Source organism: Protopterus annectens, chromosome 1.part1, assembly GCF_019279795.1.
Source record: "Protopterus annectens isolate FY-2018-M chromosome 1.part1, PAN1.0, whole genome shotgun sequence".
Taxonomy (NCBI): domain Eukaryota; kingdom Metazoa; phylum Chordata; order Ceratodontiformes; family Protopteridae; genus Protopterus; species Protopterus annectens.
In genome coordinates, this window is record NC_056726.1 from 1,113,444,065 (window position 1) to 1,113,456,690 (window position 12,626).

At 41.4% G+C, this 12,626-nt stretch overlaps 1 protein-coding gene across 1 annotated transcript; it reads left to right on the forward strand.

Annotated features, from left to right (window-relative positions):
- The first annotated feature begins 3,429 nt into the window (after positions 1 to 3,429).
- LOC122809058 (hemoglobin subunit beta-3-like) lies at positions 3,430 to 12,386 on the forward strand. The gene is made up of 3 exons (XM_044080274.1): positions 3,430 to 3,595; positions 3,973 to 4,222; positions 12,246 to 12,386. The coding sequence occupies exons 1-3, from the start codon at positions 3,501 to 3,503 to the stop codon at positions 12,369 to 12,371; spliced, it is 471 nt and encodes a 156-aa protein (XP_043936209.1). The 5' UTR covers positions 3,430 to 3,500; the 3' UTR covers positions 12,372 to 12,386.
- The last annotated feature ends 240 nt before the right edge of the window (positions 12,387 to 12,626 follow it).

A 12,626-nucleotide genomic window follows, 5' to 3' on the forward strand; every position in this document is an offset into this window, starting at 1 on the left:
GGACTGTCTCATATGGACTTGGGTGATGACATCTTATCATGGGCTGCTATAATTCCAGCATACGGAGCAGTGAAATCAATTTGGGAACTGAGAAAGCTGTCTAAATTGCTTGAAATATTAAGCAATGCTGCATTCTATGCCTTAGAACTAGTGACTGATGAACTGACTGCTATGAGAGCTGTAGTCCTCCAAAATCATATGGCTCTCGAATTCACCCTAGCAGTGAAAGGAGGAACTTGTGCTTTAATCCAGTAGGAGTGTTGTACATTTATTCCTGATAATCAGCATGAAATTGAAAGCCATCTTGAACTAATTCAAAGAGTCTCTGCACTCTCTAAGGCCAAGAAGGCCAATAGTTCAACATGGGCATGGTTAACCAACCTGTCCTCAGGTTGGGGAGGTGGACTGATAAAACTGATTTTTATTAATTGCAGTATTAGCAATTGTTGCTTTTCTTGTCATATTTTTAATCAAAACACTAATCTTAAAATTAATGTCTTCGAAAAATGTGAAAAAGTTATCAAAGTTATATATGCCTGCAACTATAAATATAGATGATGAAGTGGCAATGTATACTAATGATGAAAAGACCAGTAACATGGTTATGTCAGATTTGTGGCAAATGTATGATAGATTAAATGGTGAAGCTTACACAGTATGAAATGGGGGATTGTAGAATATGAACAGCCAAAGCATGTGTTTAAGGGAATTGAGTATGTGACAGTTTGCATGTATTATGATGTACTTTGTACTGTAAACTCTGAGTGAACTGTGAATAGTGGAAAAGTACTGAAAGACAAGAGCCTGCATGAAACTGTATCCGATTTTCTTTCTCTGCCTAGAGGTATAATGATGTGAACTACTTTATGCCTATGGGTAAATCATTCATTGGTTAATTGCCTTGTATAATGATCTAATTGGTTCATTTTATATTTTTGTACTGTCAGCAATATTAACAGTATATAAGCTTGTGCATTCCTTTGTTCTGGGAGTCTCCCTGGTGTTTTCCATGAGGCTCCCACACGTGTGTACTGAAGTTAATAAATACCACTGAAAGAGAAAAAGAACTGTATTTGTCTTTATTATAAGGTAAAGTGTAACTTAACAACACCATTCCCCACTCGGTATTACAGAAAATCTCACTAGCCTGAACATAAGCCACTATGTCACAACATGGGTTGCCAACTGACTTACAGACAGAACTCACATGGTAAGGATAGCGGGCTCCAGGTCCAACTCTAAACCAGTCACAAGTGGTGTCCTGCAAGGCTTGGTCCTTGGACCCCTACTGTTCAGCATATACTTCTCAGAAGTACAGGCAAACACAGGAGGACTATGGCTAACCAAATTTGCAGATGACTTCAAACTGGGAGCTATAATTGATTCTCTGGCTGACATGGATATCCTCCAAAAGGGACTTACTGAGATGGATACCTGGTGTCAAAGTCATGGCCTCAAGCTAAATGCCAAAAAATGCATAGTCATCCCATTTGGGAAAAAGAAAACACCCACGAATTACCACATAGGTAGCAGCCCACTTAAAACAGAAGAGATAATAAGAGATCTGGGGACCCAGGTAGATAGTAATCTCTCCTTTGACAATCATATTGCCAAAGTAGTTAGGAAATCCTTCTGTGTGGCCCATCTAATTGCTAAAGGGTTTGCATCTAGAAATAAAGAGGTTATAGTGCCCCTCTAATCGTCACTCATCAGACCCATCATAGAGTACAATGCCCCATTTGGGATGTACCTCACAAGATACTTCCAACAGCTGGAAAGACCACAAAAGTACCTCACCAAGAGGATTACTGGCCTCAAACATATGTCCTATGCAGCCCGACTGAAAAAACTCTGGCTGTACTCAGTGGCATATTGCTTACTCAGAAGTGATCTCTGCCTGACTTACAAAGCCATGTCCAACTCAGAATTGATGGACATGCTCTGCCAAAAGAAATCCAAGTCATTGCGAGCCATGCACTCTAGTGAGCTAAACCTCGCCACAACAATAAATAAAACATGCTGGAGGGATAGATTCCTGTCACAGAGACTCCCCATGCTTTAGAACAAAATTGCAAACTACATTAGGCAGAGCCCCTCACTAACAATCTTCAAGAGAAACCTTGACGAGTGGATGGGTAACAGAAAATACACCCCTGGGATCACTTAATTGTCTCTGATTGACAGAGGATCAGTTAATTAACCAATGGGGTGGCGAAAGCTGACACACTCTGGCTAGGCTTATAAATGCCCTCAGGCAGATAGCCTTGTACTTACCTATGAACCTATGAACCTCACAGGGGTTTCTCTTTTAATGCTTAACCTTCTCTCATTTTATAAAACACAGACAGACATGTGGAAATCTTGTTAACAGTGCTTTAACTAGACACCCTTGATACGTCCTACTTTGGATAAAACTATGTCCAAAATTTTAATCTTATTGGGACAGCCCTGCAAATGTCACTGAGCCCTTCATTACCCAGAAAATCGATCAGCTTCCACTCCCTCTCTACCCTGGAGTTCAGAAACTTTCAGTCTGGTATTATTATATCTTGTTCCCCTTTGAGTCTACCTCTTTTCATCCTACCCAAGTCCTTTATTCCCCTCACTCATTATTCTCTATCATTCTGTCTTCTGGGAAATAAATGGATTCAGCCAGCCATCTGTCCTGCTTTCTCTAACACAACTGCCAGAGTAATTGTCCTAGTCCCTAACTCTAATTAAACCCTTGCCTCATTCATAGTTTTATGTTCATCTTCCTCTTAGACCCCATATCTCTTTTACATAAATTGCTACCCCACTCCGTTTTCTCCCTGCTTTGTCTTTCCTGAACAGTCTGTTCATGAGAAAAATGTATTTATATTTTACACAGCCAAAGAGTAAGTCAGTGTAACAGTATAACTCTATAAACTGAAAACTATACAATTTTACAATATATCGGCCATGCACAGACTGTGTTAGTATTAATAGACAGCTATAAGAAATGTTGGCATTGAAAGGGTTACACTTCATTTCTTCCTTTCTCCTGTTACAGACAATTACAGCTTATTAATCAAAGTGGATTGCCCTGGGCTGTTTTAACAAACAGGAGAGGCAATAGCCTCACTTGTATAAATACCTGCAACTTCTTCTTCTTCTTCTTTCGGCTTTTCCCAGTTAGGGGTCACCACAGTGGATCATCTGTCCGCTCATGATTGGCAGTGGAGTTTTACAGTATCAAGATTCCAGCCCGGTGCCCAACCTTCCATAGAAGGCATACACATGCACACACTCACATCTAGGGCCAATTTAGAGTGTCCAATCCACCTACTGCATGTCTTTGGGATGTGGGAGGAAACCGGAGCACCCAGAGGAAACCCACACAACCACAGGGAGGACATGCAGACTCCACACAGAAGGCACCCCAGCTGAGAATAGAACCAGAGAACAGGCCAGTAAAAATTATTTCAGTTTTTGTTTTAAGGATAATTTTAATATATTTTTTTCTTAAGCAGTTTGGTATAATGGCTTTTTCAGCTGAGGATGCCAAGACTGCTAGTGCTGTGTGGGAAAAAATCTATGCAGATGTTGAGGATAATGGTGCTATTGTATTAAGCAGGTAAGAACATTTATTTTCTAGGGAACTTGTGTGTGTGTGTGTGTGTGTGTGTGTGTGTGTGTGTGTGTGTGTGTGTGTGTGTGTGTGTGTGTGTGTGTGTGTGTGTGTGTGTGTGTGTGTGTGTGTGTGTGTGTGTGTGTGTGTGTGTGTGTGTGTATATATAAAACATAGTATGCTTAGTTATCTTTTTAAAATGTATTCCATATGTTTTATGGAAGTTTGCTTGTTCTATAGTATAAGCCTTTTTTTCTAATTATTTAATTTAGGTATGGATAGCTATAAAATGCGGACTCTGGCTATTGTGTAGTCTGTGAAAATCTTTAAAATTTAGGCTCTCATGCTGAAGCAATTTTCTTTTTTTTTTTTTTTCCTTTCAGAATGTTCAAAGAACATCCTCATACTGTGAGCTACTTTAAAAACTTCACACAGCTGCAGTCTGTTGCTGAGACTGCTTCTGCTGAGGAGATTGCAGCCCTGGCTGAAGTTCGAGCCCATGGGAAGAAAGTTTTTTCAGCCTTGAATGATATGGTATCACTCTTGTCCAATGTGGATGCTTTAAAAGAAACTATTGCTCCATTAGCCAAGCAGCATGCTACAGAGCTTAAAGTAGATGTGAAAGACTTTGGGGTAAGTTGAAGTACAACACTTTATTTTCAGGGAAGATTAATGCTCAACTTTGTTTAGTCTGTGTGCCAGCTGTATTTTCTTCAAAGTATAGCCACTGGGTGGTGGTGGACTAAGAAAAAATGTATTCCACAGAAATACAAACTACTTCCTATTATGTATGTTTGAAATGTTTCTCACTAAATCTTAAGTCTGACTTGCCCATTATTTAAAATTTATAACTGTAAACGCCTGTGTAATTAGGTCTTAGCTGAACTATCTGTCTTGTTATCATGCTTGGAAAACCTCTTTCTGTTTCACAGTTAAATGCATGAGCTACAAGGTATTGAACTAACCACCATTTTAAGAATGGGTGAATAAAAGCCTATGTAAACTGCATTACTGTTGAAATAAGCTGACAAGACTTTTTGGTGTATTATGTAGGTATGGAAAGGGAGCCTTCTACTCTTACTGGTTTATAAGGGTAATTGAGTGGCCCTAATTTTAACTCCAAAGCCTTAAATCAAATGCCTCAATATGGGACAATAAGTAGGGAAGCATCTGCATTTGGGTTAGGCTCCTCAATTCTTCCTTGGGCTACAAGCCTAATGTAGGTTCAACACTTGGTGATATTGTACATACTGCTCAGTAATTTAGGGTACTTGCCACTCTTTCCTCCGATTTATTAATGTTAAAGCAGGCTGGGAGCTAGGAGTTTGTGTTTCTACATACAAACTTTCACAAATCTCTCCATGTTTGAAATTGCAGGGGTGGTCTGCTGTAGCTTATGCCCTTTCATTTTGTGATGATCTACTTTAGACATTCACTATGTTCATGTTACAATTTAACCCAACCAATATCATATTTCCAAAATATGGGTGGAACCTTTTTGTAAATTCTCTCAAAGGGAAGACAAAGGAATAGGTAAGTGTACTATTGTATGGAAACAGCCAATCCACATTTTCTCTTGTCCTGCTCCATGAACACAGGACGTTAATATCCATCCAGCAATAGTTAAATGAAAACACTACATTGGTAAAAAAACAGATGTATGTCCTCCCTTATTTTAGGGATGCTTTAACAGTGATAAGGATGTCCTGCCATGGACAGCCTGTCACTCAGCCAATGTAGATTAGGTTAAAAGATCTTTAAATATGATTTTATGCTCCCTGCACAGAACATTGAGGGGGGATAAAAGGGACAGAACATAACCGATCCAACTCTAACTTTCTTGCCAGTTGGCTTGAACATTTTGTTGCTGTAATGAATTTTGGCAACATCAGATAAGTGCCCCATTATGTTTTAAAATCTTGTATTACCTACATCTCATCTAAGAGGGGAAAATGTTGGTGTGAGAGGCAAAGGATCATCATGAGCAGTGTCTGGGTGCTTTCCACAACTACCTCCTGTAGCATCTGTAAGACATTTGTGCCCAAGACACTCAGAAGGCATTTGTCTCTGCTGGCTACTTATCTTGAAAACCAGCTGCTTAGACAGTTGGCCCAGGGTACTATGGCATAATACTTGAAAACCAGCTGCTTAGAAAGTCTGCCCAGGGTACTATGGCAGAATACTTTAACCCCAAGATGTTTAGACAGTGGGCCCAGGGTACTATGGCAGAATACTTTAACCCCATCATTCCCCCACTAGGTAAAAAGTCTTAGCCGGACTCTATTCATCTGCTGTGACCCTGTAAGAGGGTGGAAAAGCCCCATAGCACATCCTCTGAGGCTTTGCAGGCGTCTGCTCTGGACATAAAGGTGAACCATGGTTTCCTGTTGGAGGTCCCTAGAGGGATTACACTAATACTGGTCAGGGATGACCTGGTTTCCCTTCTCAAATGTCACCATTAGTTGGAACCTTTATTTTTAGGGCTGCTGTCCTCCAAGGGATCCCCACTCCTTGATCCCTTGACCCCTTCTAAATGGTTTTAGAGAACCAGAACCTTCAGATAAGTATTCCCTGTAATAAGGGGCCTTTGTCCTAAGGATTCCCTGTAGTGAGGGGAGTTTGTCCTAATCCTCAACATTGCTTTCACCTTTGGCTCATGGTTCTGATAGTTTTTTAAGGAATTGTCCTTGGGGCACAGTTGCTAGGATGGAATTCTTTAAATGAGATTCGCAAGTGTCTTAGTGTCTTGTATTTGGAGAACAGTTGCTTCAGGTGGATACTCCTAAACTATCTTCAATTCCTCCTATGTTAGCTGCCTTGTTGGATACTTTCACTGCTGCATCCAAGTAATCTGATTTTTAGCCTCCTGTTCCTAAGAAGCCTGCAAGGGGGGGGGGGGTGCTTCTATAAGGGTCCTGAAGACATGTTTTTATTTACATATATCTGGACAATGGAGAGGATTGGCAAAGTTTGCACTGCTTTTACTCTGGTATTTAAGGCTATTAGTTATCAGACCCACATGACCAGGTATGCTCTGGCCTTGATGGCTGTTGTCTCTGCCCTCCCTGATTCTTGCATTTTTTTTTGGGGGGGGGGGTTCTGCTTCAAATGACTCGCCACTCTTGTAATTTGTCATGCAGTGTTCATATCCAGTCTATTCCTTAGGACCTTGTTCCTTTGGATAATCTTTTTGGGACTGCTACTGCTGACTTGGTCTCCAACAGAAAGGCAAAACTTGTAAGACCTTTAAATATTTCTCTCTTAACTAAGTTCCAGATTAATTCTAGATCTGCTTTTGTTCACAAGCAACCCTGCCAGGTCTCAAGACCAAGAAGGGTGGGAGGGATGCCTCCTTTTGCTAAGGCTTTTTGGCTTCCTCTGGCTCAAGCCTCATCTGATAAGCCTGCCTCTTTGACAATAAACCAGGAGCTTTTTTTTCCCTTCTGTCTTCCAAATTGGTATCTTATCGCTTCATAGTATTGGGTTCTTTATTATCCATCAGGGTAAAACCAAACATAAAACTACTGTTCAATCTCACAATTACTACAGGATATGTACCCAAAGAGTGGAGTACAGCAACAGTGGTCCCTCTCCACAAAGGTGGTGCCTCAATGGATCCGGGAAACTATCACCCCATAAGCCTGACTAGCTTGGTCTGCAAAGCTATGGAAAGGATCATCATGGACCTCATAAATAAAGATATTGGGGACCTACAGACACTGGATCCTACCCAGTTCATCTTTGTTAAGGGAGATCCTGCCTCCTAAACCTGGTTGATTTCTTTGAAACAGTCACCAAGCCCATTGACAAGGGGAAGGTGGTCCACATAGCCTACCTGGACCTCGCAAAAGCCTTTGATACAATACCCCACTCAGGCATTATAGATAAGCTCACCAGCTTAAATATAAACCCCTATGTCACTAGATGGGTTGCAAACTGGCTCAAGGACAGAACCCACATGGTTAGAATTGCTGGAGCCATGTCAGACTCCAAACCAGTTACAAGTGGCGACCTACAAGGCTCAGTCCTGGGACCTCTCTTGTTCGGTATATATTTCTCAGAGGTACAGACCAACACGGAAGGACTGTGGCTGACCAAGTTCACAGATGACTGCAAACTGGGCGCCATAATCAACTCTCCAGCCAACACAAGCATCCTCCAAAAGGGCCTCATAGAAACAGACAACTGGTGCCAGAGCCATGGCCTCAAGCTAAACGCCAAAAAGTTTATAGTCATCCCCTTTGGCAAAAACAAAGTGCCCAAAAATTACCACATAGGTGGTAATCCATTAAGTACAGAAGAAGTAATTAGTGACCTGGGGACCCAAGTTGATAGCAATCTCTCATTTGACAACCACGTGGCCAAAGTGGTTAGAAAAACATTTTATATAGCCCACCTAATCATGAAGGGATTCACATCTAGATCAGGGGAGGTCACCGTGCCTCTTTACTCATCCCTCATCAGGCCCATAATTGAGTACAATGCCCCTTTTTGGATGTACCTTACCAGACACCTGCAGCAACTGGAAAGACCCCAAAAGTACCTCACCAAGAGGATCAAAGGGCTCAAACAGATGCCATATGCTGCCCGGTTAAAGAAACTCCAACTCTACTCAGTGGCATACCGCCTGCTCAGAGGCGATCTGTGCCTGACATATAAAGCCATGTCCAACCCAAAATTAATGGACATGCTGCACCTCAGAAAATCCAAATCCCATCAAGCTATGCGCTCGAGAGCCTTGAACCTCAGCACTGAAATAAATAGGACATGCTGGAGAGACAGATTCATAACCCAGAGGCTCCCTTCACTCGGAAATAAAATCCCAGTCCAGGTTAGGCAGAGTCCCTCATTGACTCTCTTCAAGAGAAATCTTGATGAGTGGATGGGAGATCGTAGGTTTACCCTGGGTATCACTTCTGTGTCACTGTTAGACAGAGGCACAGTATACTAACCTCGAAAAAGGGCATAGCAAAATTAATTTAAAATGGGTGGCGAAAGCCAAACACACTCTGGCTAGGCTTATAAATGCTCTAGGGCAGATAGCCTAGTATGAACCTATGAACCTATGAACCTATGAACTTCATGGGTATGACATTTTTTCCCTGGTATTCCTCAACCTCTAGAGCAACTTGTTCTAGGGTCCCTGTAGAATGAAGGGACCATTCAGCCTGCCCACCTTCCCAAGTGGGAAGGCTTTTATTTATTTTTCTTTGTTTTTTTTTTTATTCCAGGATGTTCTGGTTTCTTGAAAGGAGGGAACCTCTATTTAGGATCTAGATCTCTCCTGGCTCAACTTTCAAGATAACTTTTTTAGATGCTTCCTCTTATTGTTTTCTGATGTCCTTGGGATCTGAAAGATGCTAATCTTCATATCCCTAGTCAACCTCTTCAGGCACCTCTCCCAGATTGTTGCAGGATCTGCAGTTTACAGTCTCTCAGTCTGGGGTTTATTTCCAAAAGTCCATCTAGACTCCCTCTCATGATCATGGGACTCCCTCTCATGATGTGTATCTGTTGCAGAATTAAGAAGGTGCCAATGGTGGCTTTTTTTTTTTCTTTCAAAGGTTTTGTTGGCAGCTTTTTTTGTCTTTCCCTGATGGCCATACCAACCAGGGAGTTTCTTCAGACATTGGGCTTAATGGCCTCTTCTATTCTGATGCTTCTCTAGCCAGACTGTATGTGAAAGCTTCAATGGTACCTCAAGTCAGTTTGGCTGCAATATAGTCACCCTCTGACTTTAGGATATCTCTCCTTCCCTGTCTCAAGAAACAGTTGAGTGGTGGATTTGATGGTTCACTCTTGACCCAGGCTGGCCCTTTCAGCCTCTAGTGCCTTCTCAAGAGCTGTTCACAGATGCTTCAGACATGGGATGGGGGCATGTAAAGTTCAAGGTCTTTCAGATCCCCATCAGACCATACCAACATGAGATGAATGTTCTGCATCTGGCCCTTAAGGCTTTTCAAAGCATGTAGTTTCTGGACCCTTGTACACAGATGCATTACAGTGATGGGGGTTGACAGGTGGGCACCATCTTCTGCATGGTGCTTCATGCTTGAAGTGGCTCTTGTAACTATTTAGGCTCTAAATTCCTTCAGAACACAATCTTGTGGCAGATGCTCTAAGCAGAGCCAAAACAGGCTCCTCAATGGATGCTTCAGAGACCAGTTTCAGGACATGTTCAGCAGTGGGGTATTCTTCAGGTAGATCTTTTTCCACCCCTCCCCAAACAGGCAGCTTCCTCTTTTCTGTTCCAGAGTAATGCCATCTGACCTAAAAAAATGGATGCCCTATCCTTTATGTGGAAGGATTTTCTTGATGCTTTGCCTCTTCTCTACTTCCTAAAGTTTGAGTGATTCCATTTAGCTGAGACAGCACTGGTTTTCCTCTTAATACTTCTAGGCCAGGGGCAATCCTCCTCGCACAGGACAAGGGGTCTCCTCCATACCCACTTGTCCCCTCTGCAGCTGACATTGTAGATGATAGCTTTGATACCTTCCAGGCACCATTGAGGATGCGTCCAAATCAGATTTTGGTCTGGTGCCATGCTTGTAACCAGGACCCTTTTGAGAGAGGGGACCTCATTTTAGTTGCTCCAGTCTTTTTTCTATTCTGTATATTCCCATTTGTCAGACTATTCAATTTGTCTGCCCTTGACTTCTCATTTGAGGTAAAACAATTTTCTTAAAGGTGTCCTGCATATTGTGCATCCAAGAAAACCTATTCTCAACCTTTATTTTGGTTTTGAAAATTTGGCTCTGCTGCAGGTCCTACTTTGCAACATTGTACCTGGAAGACTGTTTGTTGCTGGGTCTTCTGCTCTGAGGTTTTGACTTCCAGGCCCTTATAGATCCCCCCCCCCACAGGGACAAGGTGTCCTTTCATAAAAATCCTCTTGCCACAAAGGTGAATGAGTTGTCCTTAATTCTACTCAGTACCTTCTCTGTCTGATACTGAGGGTCCTGCTTACCTTGGATTTGCACAGATGGCTCTCCTGGATATCTAAAGGTATTTCTTGTTTTCATGACAACTCTGTCTGCTTATGTTAACAGCTCCATTCTACTTCATCTGGTGCCTTCAAGTGGTTGGGACACCATTTCCATCCTTCAAGCTGCTAATTGGGTCTTTAGTGCATACCATTGCTAAGCATAAGTTGGATATGGTTTCTAGGGCCAGAGCAGGTTTTGCTAAAACCATGTATGTGGGTTTGTCGGACTGCCTTCCACCTCCTATTCTATTCTGAGCATTTTATTCTTATTTTAGGAATACTGCAACAGTGACAAAAGGGCATAGTACAGTTGTATAATATCTTACCATGATTCTTTTCATTGTATTTGCTTCCTCACTCCAAACCCCCTCTAGTTCTGCATTTTTTGCATTCTGGATGTGCATGGACTTCGTCCTATGATGTTTGTTCTGTTCTGGGCAATTCAGCTCTGGGTAGCTGCATCCATGTCCCTTTTATACTCTGCTCTGTGCAGTGAGCATAAATGTGATGTACAGTGCGAACAAGATTTTTTAATCTATACTGGCCAAGCAATGTTCTTCCTGGGGCAGGACATCCTTTAATACTGCAACAGTGAAAAGAACATCTTGCCCTTGTGGTAAGATTTTTAACACCACTAATTTTTCACAAAAATTAAAAATGCACATCTGCTTTTTTTACACAACCTATCCACAATCACTAGCCCTTTGGGTGCAGCATTTGTGTTCTGTTTTCTGCCGTCTCATTCTGCATGATGGATCTCTACTTCAAGCATCTGTGGCTTCTCTCCTCTTCACATTTGGTTATGAAGACTGTCCCTTCACCACATTACCTCTGAAGTCACTCATGCTGAATCTTCTCATGAGATGAGCTTATTATGCTGTCAGTTGTTTCTTAGCTGTCTCTTAAACCTGTAACTCTGTTCTCAGTTAACTGAGGGGGTGAGGCCTTTATCTCAAAAGCATTTAATGTTGCTTTAGTTTGGGTTGTTTACTGCAACTGAGTAGAACACTTGCTAGTATTTCCAACTGGGGTGCTGCAGTGTAACTACAGCAATCTAATCTGTTTTATTTACAAACTATAACTATATTGCTGTGAATAAATGTTGGCTGTAAGATTTGTACAGCAAGCTCTTCTGCAGATGTCTAGACTCCTGAATTTGAGAGCAATGCCTGGTAGTGTCCATGGAAAAGTGCACACAGCCTGAACATGTATTACCGCCCTTCAGAATAGATGTTTTATGGCTTTTGGCAATACTAAGGCACCAGTACCTTTCTGATCTCTCCAATGTCATGTGATAGTAAATACAAATGTTAGCAAAACTTAGCTACATATGTATGGAAAATATTGCATAACTGAAGTACTGGTGTACAAAAGTTGGTATTCTAAGCATACTAAATTTAGAATCTTTTCAAAAAATTTGCAAAGTTTTATAGTGGTTTAACTCCTTTACCCTTAACTCTGTGTGCATGAAAGGGCCCTTGTAAACTTATTACATGTTGAACATTGCAGTGGTTGGTCTCCTTCCAGGAGGGATGCTTCCTTACCCCAACTGTGGTATGTGATCCACCCTTGTACACAAGCTAGAATAATTTCTATCCCCACAGTGTGAACCCCAAACTAGGTAGTGACTTTACATTTTTCACTTTGTCTAACTGTCTGTTTTTATTCCAGATAATCTTTGAAAATCTGCTAAATCTCATTGGAGAGAAGCAAGATACAGATGCCAAAGAAGCCTTTAAGAAAGTGACAGATCTAATATATGAAAGAATAAAAGCTGCATATTTATCTACTGTGTAATCAATTTTCAATAAATAAAACATAAAACTTTGTGAACCAGTTTTGTATACTATGAGATTGTGGGTGGCTTGCTCTGAACTTTATTGGGTGACTAGCAATGTATTTAGTTATGATAATGGATCCTAAAGATTGGTTTTGCAACTCCCTTTATAGGCATGATAAATGCAGCTTCTAACTCAACTGGCATTTCAAGTTGTGCTTGCACTGGGTTGTCATTGTGCTCTCTTGAAAAACTGACTTGGTAGATTTGAGTGA